This window comes from Phalacrocorax carbo, chromosome 1 (assembly GCF_963921805.1).
Source record: "Phalacrocorax carbo chromosome 1, bPhaCar2.1, whole genome shotgun sequence".
Lineage (NCBI taxonomy): Eukaryota > Metazoa > Chordata > Aves > Suliformes > Phalacrocoracidae > Phalacrocorax > Phalacrocorax carbo.
The window spans coordinates 172,264,104-172,277,863 of NC_087513.1; the positions used below are offsets into that span (position 1 = coordinate 172,264,104).

A 13,760-nucleotide genomic window follows, 5' to 3' on the forward strand; every position below is an offset into this window, starting at 1 on the left:
GCAGTAGGTTGGTAGAGATGTTGGATGCAAAACTGTAGAAACATTTGTTATATACTTGTTATTTAAATTCATGGGCTGCTTTATGGGTGCGAATATCCTCTATAGTTACGTTTCATTCTAGGAATCAGAGTTCCTTCATATAGATTTTATGGTTATGTGTAAAGATCCAGAATAACAATTCAGAGCAATATTGTATAAATACCTTATTGGTTATTTGCTCAGCAGAGTATAGGAATCAGTTTGATGCATGTCTCAAACACTGACATGTTAAATAACAGGGCAATGCAATGAGTCAAAGACTAGCCAAGTATAATTTCCAAAATGTGTCACATTATTCTAGTAAGCTGATATTTACACTTTTTACTGCATAGGCTGTAAAACAGAAAAAGCTATAGCTAAACATCAGTAGGCAACATCATCGCCTTTACAGGACAGCTTACATGCTTGTTCTGGAACACTAAGCTAAACAAAAATCATTTTAGAAACAGTTATATAATTGATTTTATATTGTCCCAAGATGCAAACGCTTCTTTACAAGACTATGGATTACTCAGAAGAAACACTGAGGAATATGGGCTATTTAAGAAAAAAATTCCCACCATATGTTCTTGGCAGAAGCGAAAGGGAAGCTCCTTTATGTTTCTTCTCTAACAATAAATTGTAATGCCCCAGGGAGCCAGACATCTTTGAAAGTTCAAGTTTTACAGCAGTTGAGAACAGAGTGCATTGACTCTACTTAGTTCTTGCCAATGTTAACGACTGTTATGTGATCAAAGTCTAACTTAGCACATTCCAAGGAAGATTATAGTTCTCAAGGCACACTAAACAAGTTTACAGACTACAGTTTGCAGTTATGGTTTGAGTTAAGGAAGAAATCAAGCTGTGGTAGCCTTTTTAGTGGCTGCCAACTTCAATCCATGTTAAAAATATTCCTGATCATACTTGTGAACAAAAAGTATATCTAAGTATACATACTGATGTGCACAAGTATTCCAGTTTTTCGTGAACATCTGAGACTAGTTCTTACTTATGACTCTCATACTGACAGAACCAAACACCAATTTTGATTTTGAAAGGCTACCACCTTCCACCATCAATATTTTTGATAGAGGTCTAATGAGGTGCAAGAATATCATTTTCATTTGAAGTAGCAGCTCAGATGCAGCACCTCTGCTCAGTTCTGAGCTTCATTTAGCCCAACATAGAGTTCTAGCAGCCAAAGCTGTCAGATGGTAAATAGATGTACGAAGTATACTAAAAAAAAAAAAAAAACGAACACACACCCAAAACCAAACAAACAGGAGGAGTTACAGAACCAAAGGCAGTATTTTCTGTGCTCCCAGAAATAGGTGATACATTTTATACTCCAGTTCCATTTTCTTCTCTCTTCCATAACAACTAGTAACTGAAACAATGTAGGTTAAACTTCATTTGAGGAAGAAGAAAGAAAACCCAGGAATTTGAGAACTCCTAATTTTCTCCTACAAATTTAGGCCATGAACAAAATCAAAAGCTCTTACTCTCTAACCAATATCTAACACATTTCATTTGTATTTATTTGCCTGATAGAAACATTATTTTGAGCTATACTGTAGTAACAGTTGAAGAAGTAACCTTCCCAAAGACCACAAATCACATTCTGCTAAGCAGTAAATGCATAAACCATGCTAAAACTCCCCTGTCCAAAAAAACTTCAACCTCAAACACAAAAGGGCTTCCAGGTGCTACAAGTACCGCAAGACATAATAAAAAGTTCACTCTATCATTTGAACTTTATAACAAAAAGTGATATGGAAAGCCATTTGACAGCAGTTAGTGATACCTTGATGTTGCACAAACAGCCTGTGAATTACTTAACACCACAACTATTTGACTATTTGCTGTCCACAGAAGTAAAAGCAGATCTATGACTAGTCTGTTAAGCCTTCTCCTCGCTTCCCAGAAGCGTGCTTCTAGCACCTCTGTGCCAGCATTAGCTCCTACAAGGCTATAGGGTAAGCTGTTTCAGGAAGCTGTTTGGGTAGCTGATGGAAGACAGAAGATATTGTAGGTAATCTGACAAGCCAGAATGATTTCAACAGCCACAGACACACAGAGCTGGCTAAAACTTCAGATACTATTACTAGAATAGTACTTGAACAAGAGTTAAGCATGTTGAAGCCTTTAGAAATGCAGAAATTGGATCCAGATTATTCTCTAGATCTAATACCTTGACTAAAGGCCAATTAATCCTCTTAGAAGTACTTTATATGGTATAGCTTGCCACTTTCCTTACTGTAGAATTGAGCTGCAATGAAGCATAGTTGCAAAGTAGTAGATATGGATGTCAGTAATACGAGAGCAGAACAAAAATATCTTGCTACTCACATTATTATATTCACATATTAAAAAGGTCCTTTATTTCAAGAATCAGTACATATAATATTTTCTACCTAGAATAGCTTCCCTGAAGCTATCATAGTATATCATTGATTGAGTTAAACAATTTCTGATTTCTAACAAGTATGCCTTCGCATTTTCCTCCTTTCCTACTCCCTCAGAAAACTATACAGTAACTTTTTATTATTAACGAAAATGAGTAGATAGGATAGAAAATAAGTTTCTCGCCCAACTCCAAATTCAAAAGGGCTGTTTGCTCTGCAAAAGAGCAAATGTAATGTAATGACATGCTTTCCTGTTTTCAAAAAAACTCTCCCCTCTGATTTTCTGATCTTACTTTAAAATAGTTACTATGATTGTTTTGAAAGCAAGCAACTCAAGATAGTAATACAAAAAAAGTTAGATATGAACCTAACCCTGATCAGTGCTATTAATTGCTACTTTAACTTCTTCATTATTCTTCTGTAGATTAGACAGTTAACGTGGATGCTCTAGCATTCACAAACGTAATGTCTTTTTAATATGTTCAAAGGTTTGTGGGTTTGGGGAAGTGGGGGCAGGGTATTTTTGTTGTCTTTATAAACGAGTATCAGAAATGTTAAGACATGTGGTAGTACAGGGTTTCAGCAGTTCATGAACTGCTAAAGGAGACACAGGAAGAACAAAAACAAAAAAACCCACAAATGCAAAACAAAAACAGAAGACCTCAAACACTGCTCAGTACAAAGCAACAGTATAAGGACCACCTTAAAAGTGTGTGCAGTTCTGCAGAGAAGCAGGTTATATTTTCCACATCTTCAGACATCCTAGATGTTATAAACAAAAGTATAAGCTCAGCAGAAGACTCATGAAAGAATAAAGAGGATCTTGAGTAGCTGGCAACTATTCTAGTCTCAGCAATAGCTGCCATTCAGGAGCTATCACATAGAAAGGAGTATGAGCTGGATCCATGCAGCTTTATGATAAAGACCTAGATCCCTTTTTTGGCAGCTTTGGATATGAAATACCTGTCACTTGAGAAAGTGTAAGCTTCGGCAGCGCACACTTTAACAGAAAGACTGTTACAGGAGTCTTACATTAATTGCCCTCATTATGGTACTGGAACATGGGACCAGAATCAAACCGCCCTAGAAACTGACACCACACTTCTGTGGAATTATTCCCAGACCTCACTCCTTGCCACTGAAGTAATTTTAAACAGACCTACATTTTTTACACATAGAACTACCCATAGGACTGCTTTATCTATTTATTTGCTTTACTACAGCAAAAAAAAAAGTGAGCCATGGAGCTACAGAATCCAGAAGTCTTAACACAGAACTGTGTTAAGAATCAAATCTGGCCCAAAACTTGGCCTGCAGGATAAGCAGAGATTTACAATCCTTTTAATTTGCAAACCTGAAATAAATTAGCAAAACGAAAACTGCTTAACTGTTCCTAAAATTTAATCTCTTCGAAAGAACAAAAAAAGCTTCTCTATTTTTAAGAAAGTATTTACATTGTTTAATAAAAATTTAGTAAACTTCATTAAAAACCTCACATATTTTAATATAAAAAAAACTCTCCAAAATACTCAATTCTAATCCAGCCTATAGATAGCCTGTAAAAGTTTTAAATGCAATACCAAAAGTTATATAAAATGGTTAGGAACACAGCCTTTTTTTTTTTTTTTTTAACTAGGAAAATTAATCACAGCTAGCAAACTTCAGAAGCCTGTTAAAGAACCCAACAAGGCAGAACACACTATAGCTTTCAGCTTCAACCCATTTGCTCAGCAACTCATCTTAATGCTTCATCTAAATAGATCACACATTAATGATAAATCCCGGAATCAAACTGATCACCTTCTCTTCCAGCAATCACTAACTGTAATGTAGATTCTATCAGTCCACCAATATGAAAGTCATACAAATACCACCTTGTCAAACACTTTTTTTCCAAATAGCGCTCTCTTCAAAACATAAGAAATAAAAACAAATTTCATTACAGATTATCCTAAAACAAACAAATCCTACCCACCAGAAAAGACAAATAGATGGAATACACAGATAGTAGAAAGACAGCATTGCTTTACTCTATTACTTCTAGCCTTTTATTTCTAGAATTGCTTTATTTTGAGGTTTGAAATACATACATGGAACAGAAACAAAAGCAGAAAATCCACTAGCATATTGTAAAAATCAAGTAGCCACTGAGATGATAAAAAAAAGCTTGTGAAGACTTAGCAAGACTGTCAGGAGCAATCAACAAATAAAGGCTTTACTCAGAAGAATTAAAGGCTGAATCCTCAAATATCTGAGAAATCAAAGCTCAGAAAAATAAAATTTAAAAAAAGTATTATCAGACGAGAACCCATCCATATTCTTTGCTATTTTTAAGCCTTCTACATCTCAGGATTCCAGAAAATTTTACTTTTATTTCAATGGTGTGTTTTGCATGGTGGAAGGAAAAAATAAAATCTTGAAAGCAGTTACAAAGCTTCCTAACCAAATCAGCACAGCTGACTGCAACACATCCCACTTTCGGGAGTTATTCCGTCTAACACACTGAACTTAAGCAACATTTTCAGAAGAATGAGTTGACAGTAATATGTGATACCTATATAATGGACAGAACTACCCAAAGATCAGGCTATTCTTAAGAAGCACACAAGGCAAGTTAATCACCCTAAAAGAGTAGGCCTGCACGTTTTCTTAATCTTTAATTCTGTAGGAGAACTGGAAAGGACTTTTTGTTCGAAAAGCTACAGCACTTACTATCATTGAGCAATTACATATGCCACTTTATTCAAAGGAAAGATTTCTATGCAAAATGCCCTGGCTATTCTGAGGGGAGGGCAGGGTTGCGGGGAGAACAAGCACCCAACAGAGTCATAGGAAGGCACACATGTTCCTTTCCAGTGCTCTGAAAGGAAGTTTTAAGTTCTCAGGAAAGTAATTGGAACAATAACAGATATGCAGGAGGAACAGGATTCTCTTCTCTCTTGCTCCAACAGTGCTGGAAATTATCAACTTACCCTGCAGGACAAGTCAGCATCCTTGTACGACCTGCATATGTTAATTTCAGCATCTTCAAGGGCATGCTGTTCATCGGTTCCTTCACCACTACATGAAGAGCTACACAGCAACATTTAAAGTGTACCATTTGGAAGGAAAAGACTAGAAGATTAACTCACTCCAACTCTCAGTTACACTCCTCAGCGTATTCAGGTTTCAGATTTTGTTTAGTTTAAATAGAATTGTACCTTAAAGTAAAGCAATTCCTCCTGTACAGGTGAAAGGGGAAGCCTTGCTGCCAAATTTAACTGCACTACGGTAGGACAGGGTCTTCAAGCAATTAGATGTTCCAGTAAGATAACCTGTTTATTCATTCCCTGTGCTTGTTTGATGGATCAGAATTATTCTTAAAAACGGTCAACACGTATTCAGCCATAGTACTATTTCAACTTTGGAAACAGAAAGACAGGAAAAAGTTATTTTACCAGTCTAAGGAATATCTATATTGAATTACTTCCAGGTTCAGTTATTATTCCATTTTGCATATTTGGCAAGGAGAATACCTATTCAATATCTTTGTTTAGACACGTTGCTAAGACAACCTTGTAAATTTTTACTGTGAAAAAGTCTTCATTTTTCCACAAAGCTATTAACTTTCGGATGTGGTTACCTTGATCAGGAAACAAAATTTGTGGAAGTTCAAGAAATTAACTGTCCCTTATTAGGAGATTCCATCATCACTTAGATGCTTCCTGAATCTTTATGAAGACTCTCAGGAGCTACATAGCCCTTGCATTTTCTTTCCCAATCATTCCATAATTTCTGCCAGAAGAATGCGGAGACCAACTACTCCCTCGATGAATGTCACAGTACATCAAAACAACTAAAAAGTTTTTTCTCTTTCACAAGGATTTTGGGAAAAGATTCACTCTTCAGCAACTTGTGGGATTAATCTCCAGAGCCTCTCTCTTACTAACCTTGCCAAGAATATCTAGCAAAGGACTAGTTCGTGAAGAAAACAGACCAGATTTTTTTTTTAGTGTCTAACTTAAAGAGAAATACAAATTCGTTCTGATGTTTCTTCTTGAAATATAGAACTTCGATTAATTTAGAGAAAGAAATAAGATGATGTTGTGGCTTTTTTAAAGAAAATACCACAAAGGAAGTCGAGTGTCTATAATAAAAATGGTTAAAACAATTATCTTAATTTTAATTTCCAGATGGTAGGGCAAAGGGGAGCAGAAAGGACTGCTTTGCTTTCTTCTGCATTGTTTAGAAGACACTGTACAAGCCATAAGAAGAAAGAAAACCTCACCTACTGTACTTCAAGAAAAAAAAAAAGCAAGCAGATTAGCCACTGGAATCACAGCCTAACAAAGGGGGGTTCCTCTCTTTGTCAGAGAAAGCAGTGCTAGCAGCAATCTAATCAGTTTTATTTTTGTGGAACAGATATTGAAATCCGAACCAGAAAGACGGAAAACTGCCTCAGCATGACTGAAGCAGAAAAATGTTAAAAGCCTTAAAATAAACATAAACTTAGCATTCGTTGGTTTGGGGGTTGGGGTTTGTTGTTGTTGTTGTTGTTTTGGTTTGGTTTTTTTATTCTCCAACAGATTGGGTGATATAAAAGCTTATAAATACTTGTATTAATGAGAATTTATCTGAATTAGTATTTGTATACAAACAGCACATACACAATGGAAAACCAAGCATTGTACTATTTATTTTCCTGAAGTAAAACTTTTCAGACTCATAAAATGTATGTTCCACTTTATGATTACTATGGATCTTAGTCCTACCTACAAATTTGCAATATCAAAACCTCAACTTTCACTAAAAATACTGTTACTGACTGTTTTACTCTGAAATGAAGCTTGAAAAGATCATCCATGTTATAGAAAAGCTTAAAAAAAACCCAAAGACCCCCCCCCCCCCCCCCAAAAAAAAACAAAACACCCCACAACCCACACAATACAACAAACAAGCTTCAAGTTTGGTTCCCCCCCAACGCCACTTGATTTTGTGCCCTGATCTTTGACTAATAACACAATACAGCAAACCAAGCAATAATCTCTATTTCACTGTAAATCTTTGATATATGGTTGTTTTCATTTCAATTATATTAAACTCAAAGTAGTTATTAACAAAGATTTTTTTTTTTTTTTAAATTAATACCTCAGTCTGACCTTCATGGGCACTGGATTCATGAGTGACACGAATAGCCTAAAATTAAAACATATTTTAATCAGACTTTAAATGAGAGACTTCCAGTCTTTTTAAGAATCACTGTATGCTCTTCATTTTATAAAATGCCATAGATGTACCTATTTTTGTTCAGTGCTGTAATAAACAAATTACAAAATTAATAAATAATCTCCACTTCCAAGGATCTCAGAAGACCAATATTTCAGTTTCAGCACAGTTAATACAAATCAAATACCTAACAGTTTGTAGGGGCACTTTTACACAGAAAACACTACAGGCAAATCTTTGTTCTGTATCATTTCTTGAGCAGACAAAATAGTTTAGACAGCTCTGATCAGACATCATGTCTACCATTTCTACAGAAATGTCATCGAACCTCTACTGTTTCTGTTTCTGCTTCCCTCGGCCACATCTTAACACCCTTATTCCTGAGGGCTTCACAATAAGCTTAAATGGAACTCAGGCTGAGAAATAATCAAGATTTTCATTTTAAGAGAAGATCATCATTACCATCAGGAGCAACAGCACCGTTCTCCCCTTGAACCACTGGCCAGATGTTTCTGCCACATCCTTTCAAAGAGCACTAACGATCTGGCTAACCACACTATCCGCTAGCTCATCTAATTGTTTGGGGTGGCCGGGGAAGGAGATTATATTTCAGTCAAATCAGCTCTTTGTGTGCCCCAAACTGTTAGAGCCAAAGGGAGATGACGAGAAGGCACAAATGAAAGGAAGCAGCAGAAGGACCATCCTTTCAGCAACAGCCCCAGATCAGCTTAAATTGACCGTTAAACTGCATCCTGAACCCACCAAAAAGATTATGCACACATTTCTCATCCATTTCAAAGTAATTTTAAACTAAGCCAGTGAATTAATATGGATGAGGAACATTGACAAAATCCATTCTGCTGACGGAGCTATGGCCAGGCAGGAATACTTTAAACTATCAAAGCAGGGTTTTCTTTGTAGCAACTGCCTGATCACAAGCTCACATGTAAAATTGAATTGTTTAGGACTTGATCCAGTGAAGCACTTAAGGACAGTACCTGCTCATGCAAGTAATTCTTACACCATTTTAAAGAAAAGTAAAAACACATGATACTGACTTCATAAGTTTCTAGATATTTGGCCCTCTCCTCAGGAGTCATCGATAATGAATCTTCTAGGAACTTTTTCAGTGAAGAATTAGTTTCTTAAAAAAAAAAAACAAACCAACAACAAGCCATAATTAGAGTCATGCTTTAAGTCCAACTTCATTCAAAGCTTACAGAATGCTTATATCCAACAAAAGATTTAAAGATATAACTACATTGTATCTTTAAGACACTGAAGGCTGACTGCAGGAGAAGTTGCTAACTGCTGCAGTTTGTAACATTTCGAGTGCTTTAGTTCGTGGATTAATATGAAATACCGTTTTTATAATTATAGGTAGAAATGTTCTTTCAAGAGAGACCATCCTTCATGAATAGTTATATTCGGAGAAAAGAGCGCAAAACATATCCTTCCCTCCATGCCTCCCCACAGGTAAGGGGAAAAAATGGAAAAGCCAACAAAAAACCCCCACCAATAAAAAAAAAAAAAAACAACTTACCAAAGTTCATTTTATCTCTGTTGTTTGCAATAGCATGAATTAGCCCAATTGTTCCACAAGCATTGTTAATGGTCTGCTTCATGAAATACACTGATGATTTGACATCTTGCCCCTTAGCTTTTATTCTCTCTTCTTCTTCTGTTCTGAAGGTTTCGTACTAGAAGGAAAGTTACAGATGATTCACAAATAGTACAGATAGATCCTGACTACATTATTCAAGCAAAAGTAATTTAAAAAAAAAAAAACACGCAACGGCTAACTCATAAAACCTGAACTTGTAATTTGAAACACTTGACATGTGGTCCAACAAGTATACGTAAACTTACTCAACTGAACAGCTCTATATTGTTTCTTAAACCAATGCCTTATTGCTAGCCAAAGGCCAGTCACACTTGAAACATCATTTTGAAATATGTGTTGCCTAACAAAATCTCAAAAATGTTCAAAATATTTCCTGTATCTGAGTACCTGTCACTGTCTGTCTTCAATCCAACAAAAAAGCTTGTAAGGACAGGTCTCAAAGCATTATCAAGCAAACCATAATACTTCAGGTGTTTAATCAGCATGAAGCATTCTTACAAGTTCCATTTCTACATTTCATTTTTTCCCAGGAATAGAAAAATCAGATTTATATAATGCTCAGAGCCTCAAAACAGGCCCTTCAAAAGCCATATTCATAAAGTGAGCATTTATTTTCTGTAGTAAAAGAGAGAACTTAGTTTGATTGAACAATCTAAAGTATTTGGTTTGTAAAGATCATAATTCAATAAAATCTGTTATACTGTGGAACGGTGTGTTAGTTTTGTGGGGGTTTTTTGTTGGTTGTGGTTTGATGGTTCTTTTGGGAGGAGGTGGTTTTTGGTTTTTTGTTTGGTAGGGGTTTCTCAAACAGAAAAAGAATGAAACAAAGCTGCAAGTGTCCCAAACAACACTGTTCTTTCTTCCTCCTTTGCCTCTTTTACTAGGTACTTTTGCAGACAGAAATACTGAAATAGATGGGATTTTCATACAAGTATGACAAAAGTAAAGTTTGAATGCAGAGTGTTATCAAGGAACACTCCCTGAAAACCCATGAGAAATTTCTCTCGGACTCTACGTACTGTCAGTAACAAACAGAAACAAGAAATTTTTCCAGCATCATGATTCCAACACTTGCAGCTTGTCTGAATGTTCTGAATGGTTTAAGTAATAGCAAGAGCATTTACAAAGCATTCTAAATTAACACCACTTATCTACGTGTTAACAAAAACAACCTTGAGACAAAAATTTCATAGAGCATAATCAGACTGAAGCTCAGATTAGAGAAGGTAAAAGATATAGCTGCCATTTGCTCCCTGCCAACCAAAATAAACCCCGTGGCAAAAATAAATATGTAAATGTTGAGAATATGGAAATTTTGAGCAAGGGTTAGACCAGATCACCTCAAGAGCTCGCTCCTAACCAGAGCATTCCCATGATATGTATTCATTGCACCATGCACAAAACACTCAACGCTCACAGTATTCACCCTGTCTATAGCCCACAATGCACGCTAAGTCAGTCATTGACCTTTAACCTGGTCAAAAACCCTAAGATTATCTGTACACTAACAGAGTATCTTGCCCTAAAAGCAAGTTCAAGAAAATTGATACATAGGAAAGATGAAAGAAAGGAACTTCTAGACAGAAGAATAAAGATGTGATAGAAAAATGTTTACAAAGGCAGCAAAATTAATTGAAGCACACTTTCATAAATGTAGACACAGCCAAGAAACAAATAAATAAAATAAAATGAGATTATAACAGGCCATATTAAAAGGGAGACTGAGGAGGGGAAAAGTACTCCAGAAATACAAAATAATGCTCAAGAGTCTTGTGGAGTTCACACTGAACAACAAAAGCTTCAGAACATCAGGACTTCACATGGCAGATTCAGCCTTCACACACTCAGGCTAAACAGTTGATAGAAACACTTGTGTCCCTTATGTTTCTGAAGGATTAATATGCTGGAGAAAATCTAAAATATTTGGCTGGTGGTCAAATTTGATTCATCGACGGAACAGAACATATGCTTTTTCTCTGGTCTGTTTGTCATATGCTTTTTCAGGATGAGACTGGATACACCTTCTGGAACAAGAGGAAGGTTGTTCTTTCCCATGGGATGATGCTCCCACTGCACAATCCAAGAAATGAAGTCTGCACAGGCAGGGAGGCAAAGCAAAAGCAACAGTCACAGAAGGAGCTCAGACCTGTAGCTCGAGCAGCCAGGGAGAAACCACAGTACACAGAAAACAATGCCTCAAAGGTGACAGAAATTTCCTGAAGACAGGTGAGGACAGTTAAGAGTTTGCTTAAATTCAAAACTATTGAGGTGGCTGAAATCAAGACTGAAAAGGACCGCCTGTAGAGCTGCTTTGGAGAAACTGAGAATGCAAAGGTTTACAGGACTGACCTAGCCACTCTTCTCTCTATTTAAACAGGTTTTCTTATAGAAGGTAAGTTTTAATAGCTAACTGCTTTGACCTTAGAAACCACATGTTCTTTTTGAGACACATTAAAAGGAAGAAGCTTGGGCAGATCCACATCAAACTTTTTGGCTGACCTTATCACAATCACGTAAGATTTTTATAAATTGAAAGGTCAATATGAATCACACATTTCAACCTACATAACACTCAAAGGAGATATGCAAGATGAATGCTTTCTCTATGTAGAAGCATACGATGACACAAAATAAGCAGACTTGGAGATTTAACCAAATAAAGTATTCCAAAGTCTAACACAGAGTAAGAAGGGGGGCAGTTCTCCTTCATCTTAGAAATATGCCCCACCTGTCCAAGAAGCAGAAGTCCTATTGGTAGTGACCTGAAAGTAGACTGAAGTTTGGTCAGTGCAACAACACAAAAACTCAAAAAGTAGTTGCATTTGACAGTCCTAGACCCTGCCTCTTAGTTTGCTTATGCTGTTGTAGCTTTCTACTACCAGTAGCAGAACCAAACCATTTCAGTGCATTTTTTTTTGTTTTTAAAAAAGGGCTTAAATTGCCTGTAATGGAATAATGTGAGGTGTATTTCTCTGTGCTTCTACATTAGCTTTTCCAGCTACAGCTTGAAAAGAAATTGGAAATATATATGTAAGGTTGTCAAAGGAAGGTTCTGAAGGAAGTATGTCATTCTTGTTTTTAATTAAGAAGTCTCTTGAATAATGTTTGACTCTCATCTTGACTCTATTGTGACAAGATTCAAACTGTTCATTCCCATTTTATTTCCAACAAAAGTGATTAGCTGATTATTAAATAAGCATTTACCTTCTCTGTTATTGGAAAGAGAAGTAGCACTGCACAGACAGGTCTTGGCACCATGCTAAGCAGTTCTGGTTCCATACCATAAACATCTACGAATTGCCAGTCCGGATGTATACCCAACTGTTTGAGAAACTGGAAGAGAAAAAAAGAATAATATTAAATGGGTACGCTCATATACCTACCTTTTTAGAAGCAACGGAGTATTTATAGTGTCAAATACATTGCAACAACCCATACTTTCCAAAATTTAAAGAGAATAAAGGAGAATGAGATTCATGTGTTAATAAATAAAGGCTGAATAAATTGTAGAGCTAACAAATACATACAAAATCCCCACGCTTTATTTAAGTAGCTTTAAAATGAAAGGAAAGTGAAAACACTCCCAGCACTACTTACTAAAGCATTAAAGCATTTCAGCCATTTTGAAAGTGTTTTGTCACAAAACAAAAAAGTATTGAATATTCACTTTAATGAGAAACCATGGGTCAGAGTACAGATGAATAAACTTATAGTATTATTTGACTCCATGATTACTTCAGAATACCTGACACCAGTGCTCATGTTGGAGCTGCTGGGTCTCAGCAAATCAAAAAAACCTGTGATCCTTGATGGCCTTTTGAGCATTGAGCAGAGACACAAGATACGTATTTTAGTAGGTGTACCTTTTAAGGTGTTCTTTTACATGAAGAATCCTTTAAAACTGTGACAGAGTAACGCATTTTGAAGTAGACAAAGAATAATTGCCAGACAATAATAATGAATCTTCAAGTAATTCTCAGTTGCTTTTTTGGAACTTCTGAACGACATCTAAGCCAGAGGCTTTCGATCATCTCTCCTATACTATAGCTGTATGTCACAATATAAAGACTGATTTTGGATCTTTCACCTAACATTTAGCCACATAATAAGGAAAGAGAAACTGTAGCACCTACTAAGCTTTGACAACCTTAGTGTACAACTGGGTGTTCACTTTTTAATCTTTTTTTTTTTTTTTTTTTTTTTTTAACTTGGGTAAGTTATGTACCACAACAGCTGCAGAACTAACAACTATATATGATCTAAACCAATTTGAAGTATTTGTGTTCTCGGAATCTAGAAGAACCTAATTGAATTCAGAAACTATTATTACTCTAGACACACTGAGCATCCATAATTATATGAAAAAGCTAATTGTACACTGTTCAAAACACTACTCCTACTGGTGAGAGAAATACATTTTAGAGAAGAACTTAAAGATGTAGCAACCCTGTGTATTTTCCAAAAAGTTAACATTTCACACCTTTGTATTTTTCTGCTAGAAAAAACAT

At 36.0% G+C, this 13,760-nt stretch overlaps 1 protein-coding gene across 1 annotated transcript in view; it reads right to left on the minus strand.

The window, feature by feature from the left end:
• Positions 1 to 12,582, minus strand: part of UCHL3 (ubiquitin C-terminal hydrolase L3) — a 30,962-nt gene extending 18,380 nt beyond the window's left edge. The window contains exons 1-4 of the mRNA XM_009500996.2: positions 12,457 to 12,582; positions 9,172 to 9,328; positions 8,687 to 8,772; positions 7,551 to 7,598 (exon numbers count right to left, since the gene is read on the minus strand). Coding sequence (XP_009499291.1) covers positions 7,551 to 7,598; positions 8,687 to 8,772; positions 9,172 to 9,328; positions 12,457 to 12,531 — 366 coding nt within the window. The 5' untranslated portion in view covers positions 12,532 to 12,582. The remainder of the gene's footprint in view (positions 1 to 7,550; positions 7,599 to 8,686; positions 8,773 to 9,171; positions 9,329 to 12,456) is intronic.
• Between the last annotated feature and the right edge of the window lie 1,178 nt (positions 12,583 to 13,760).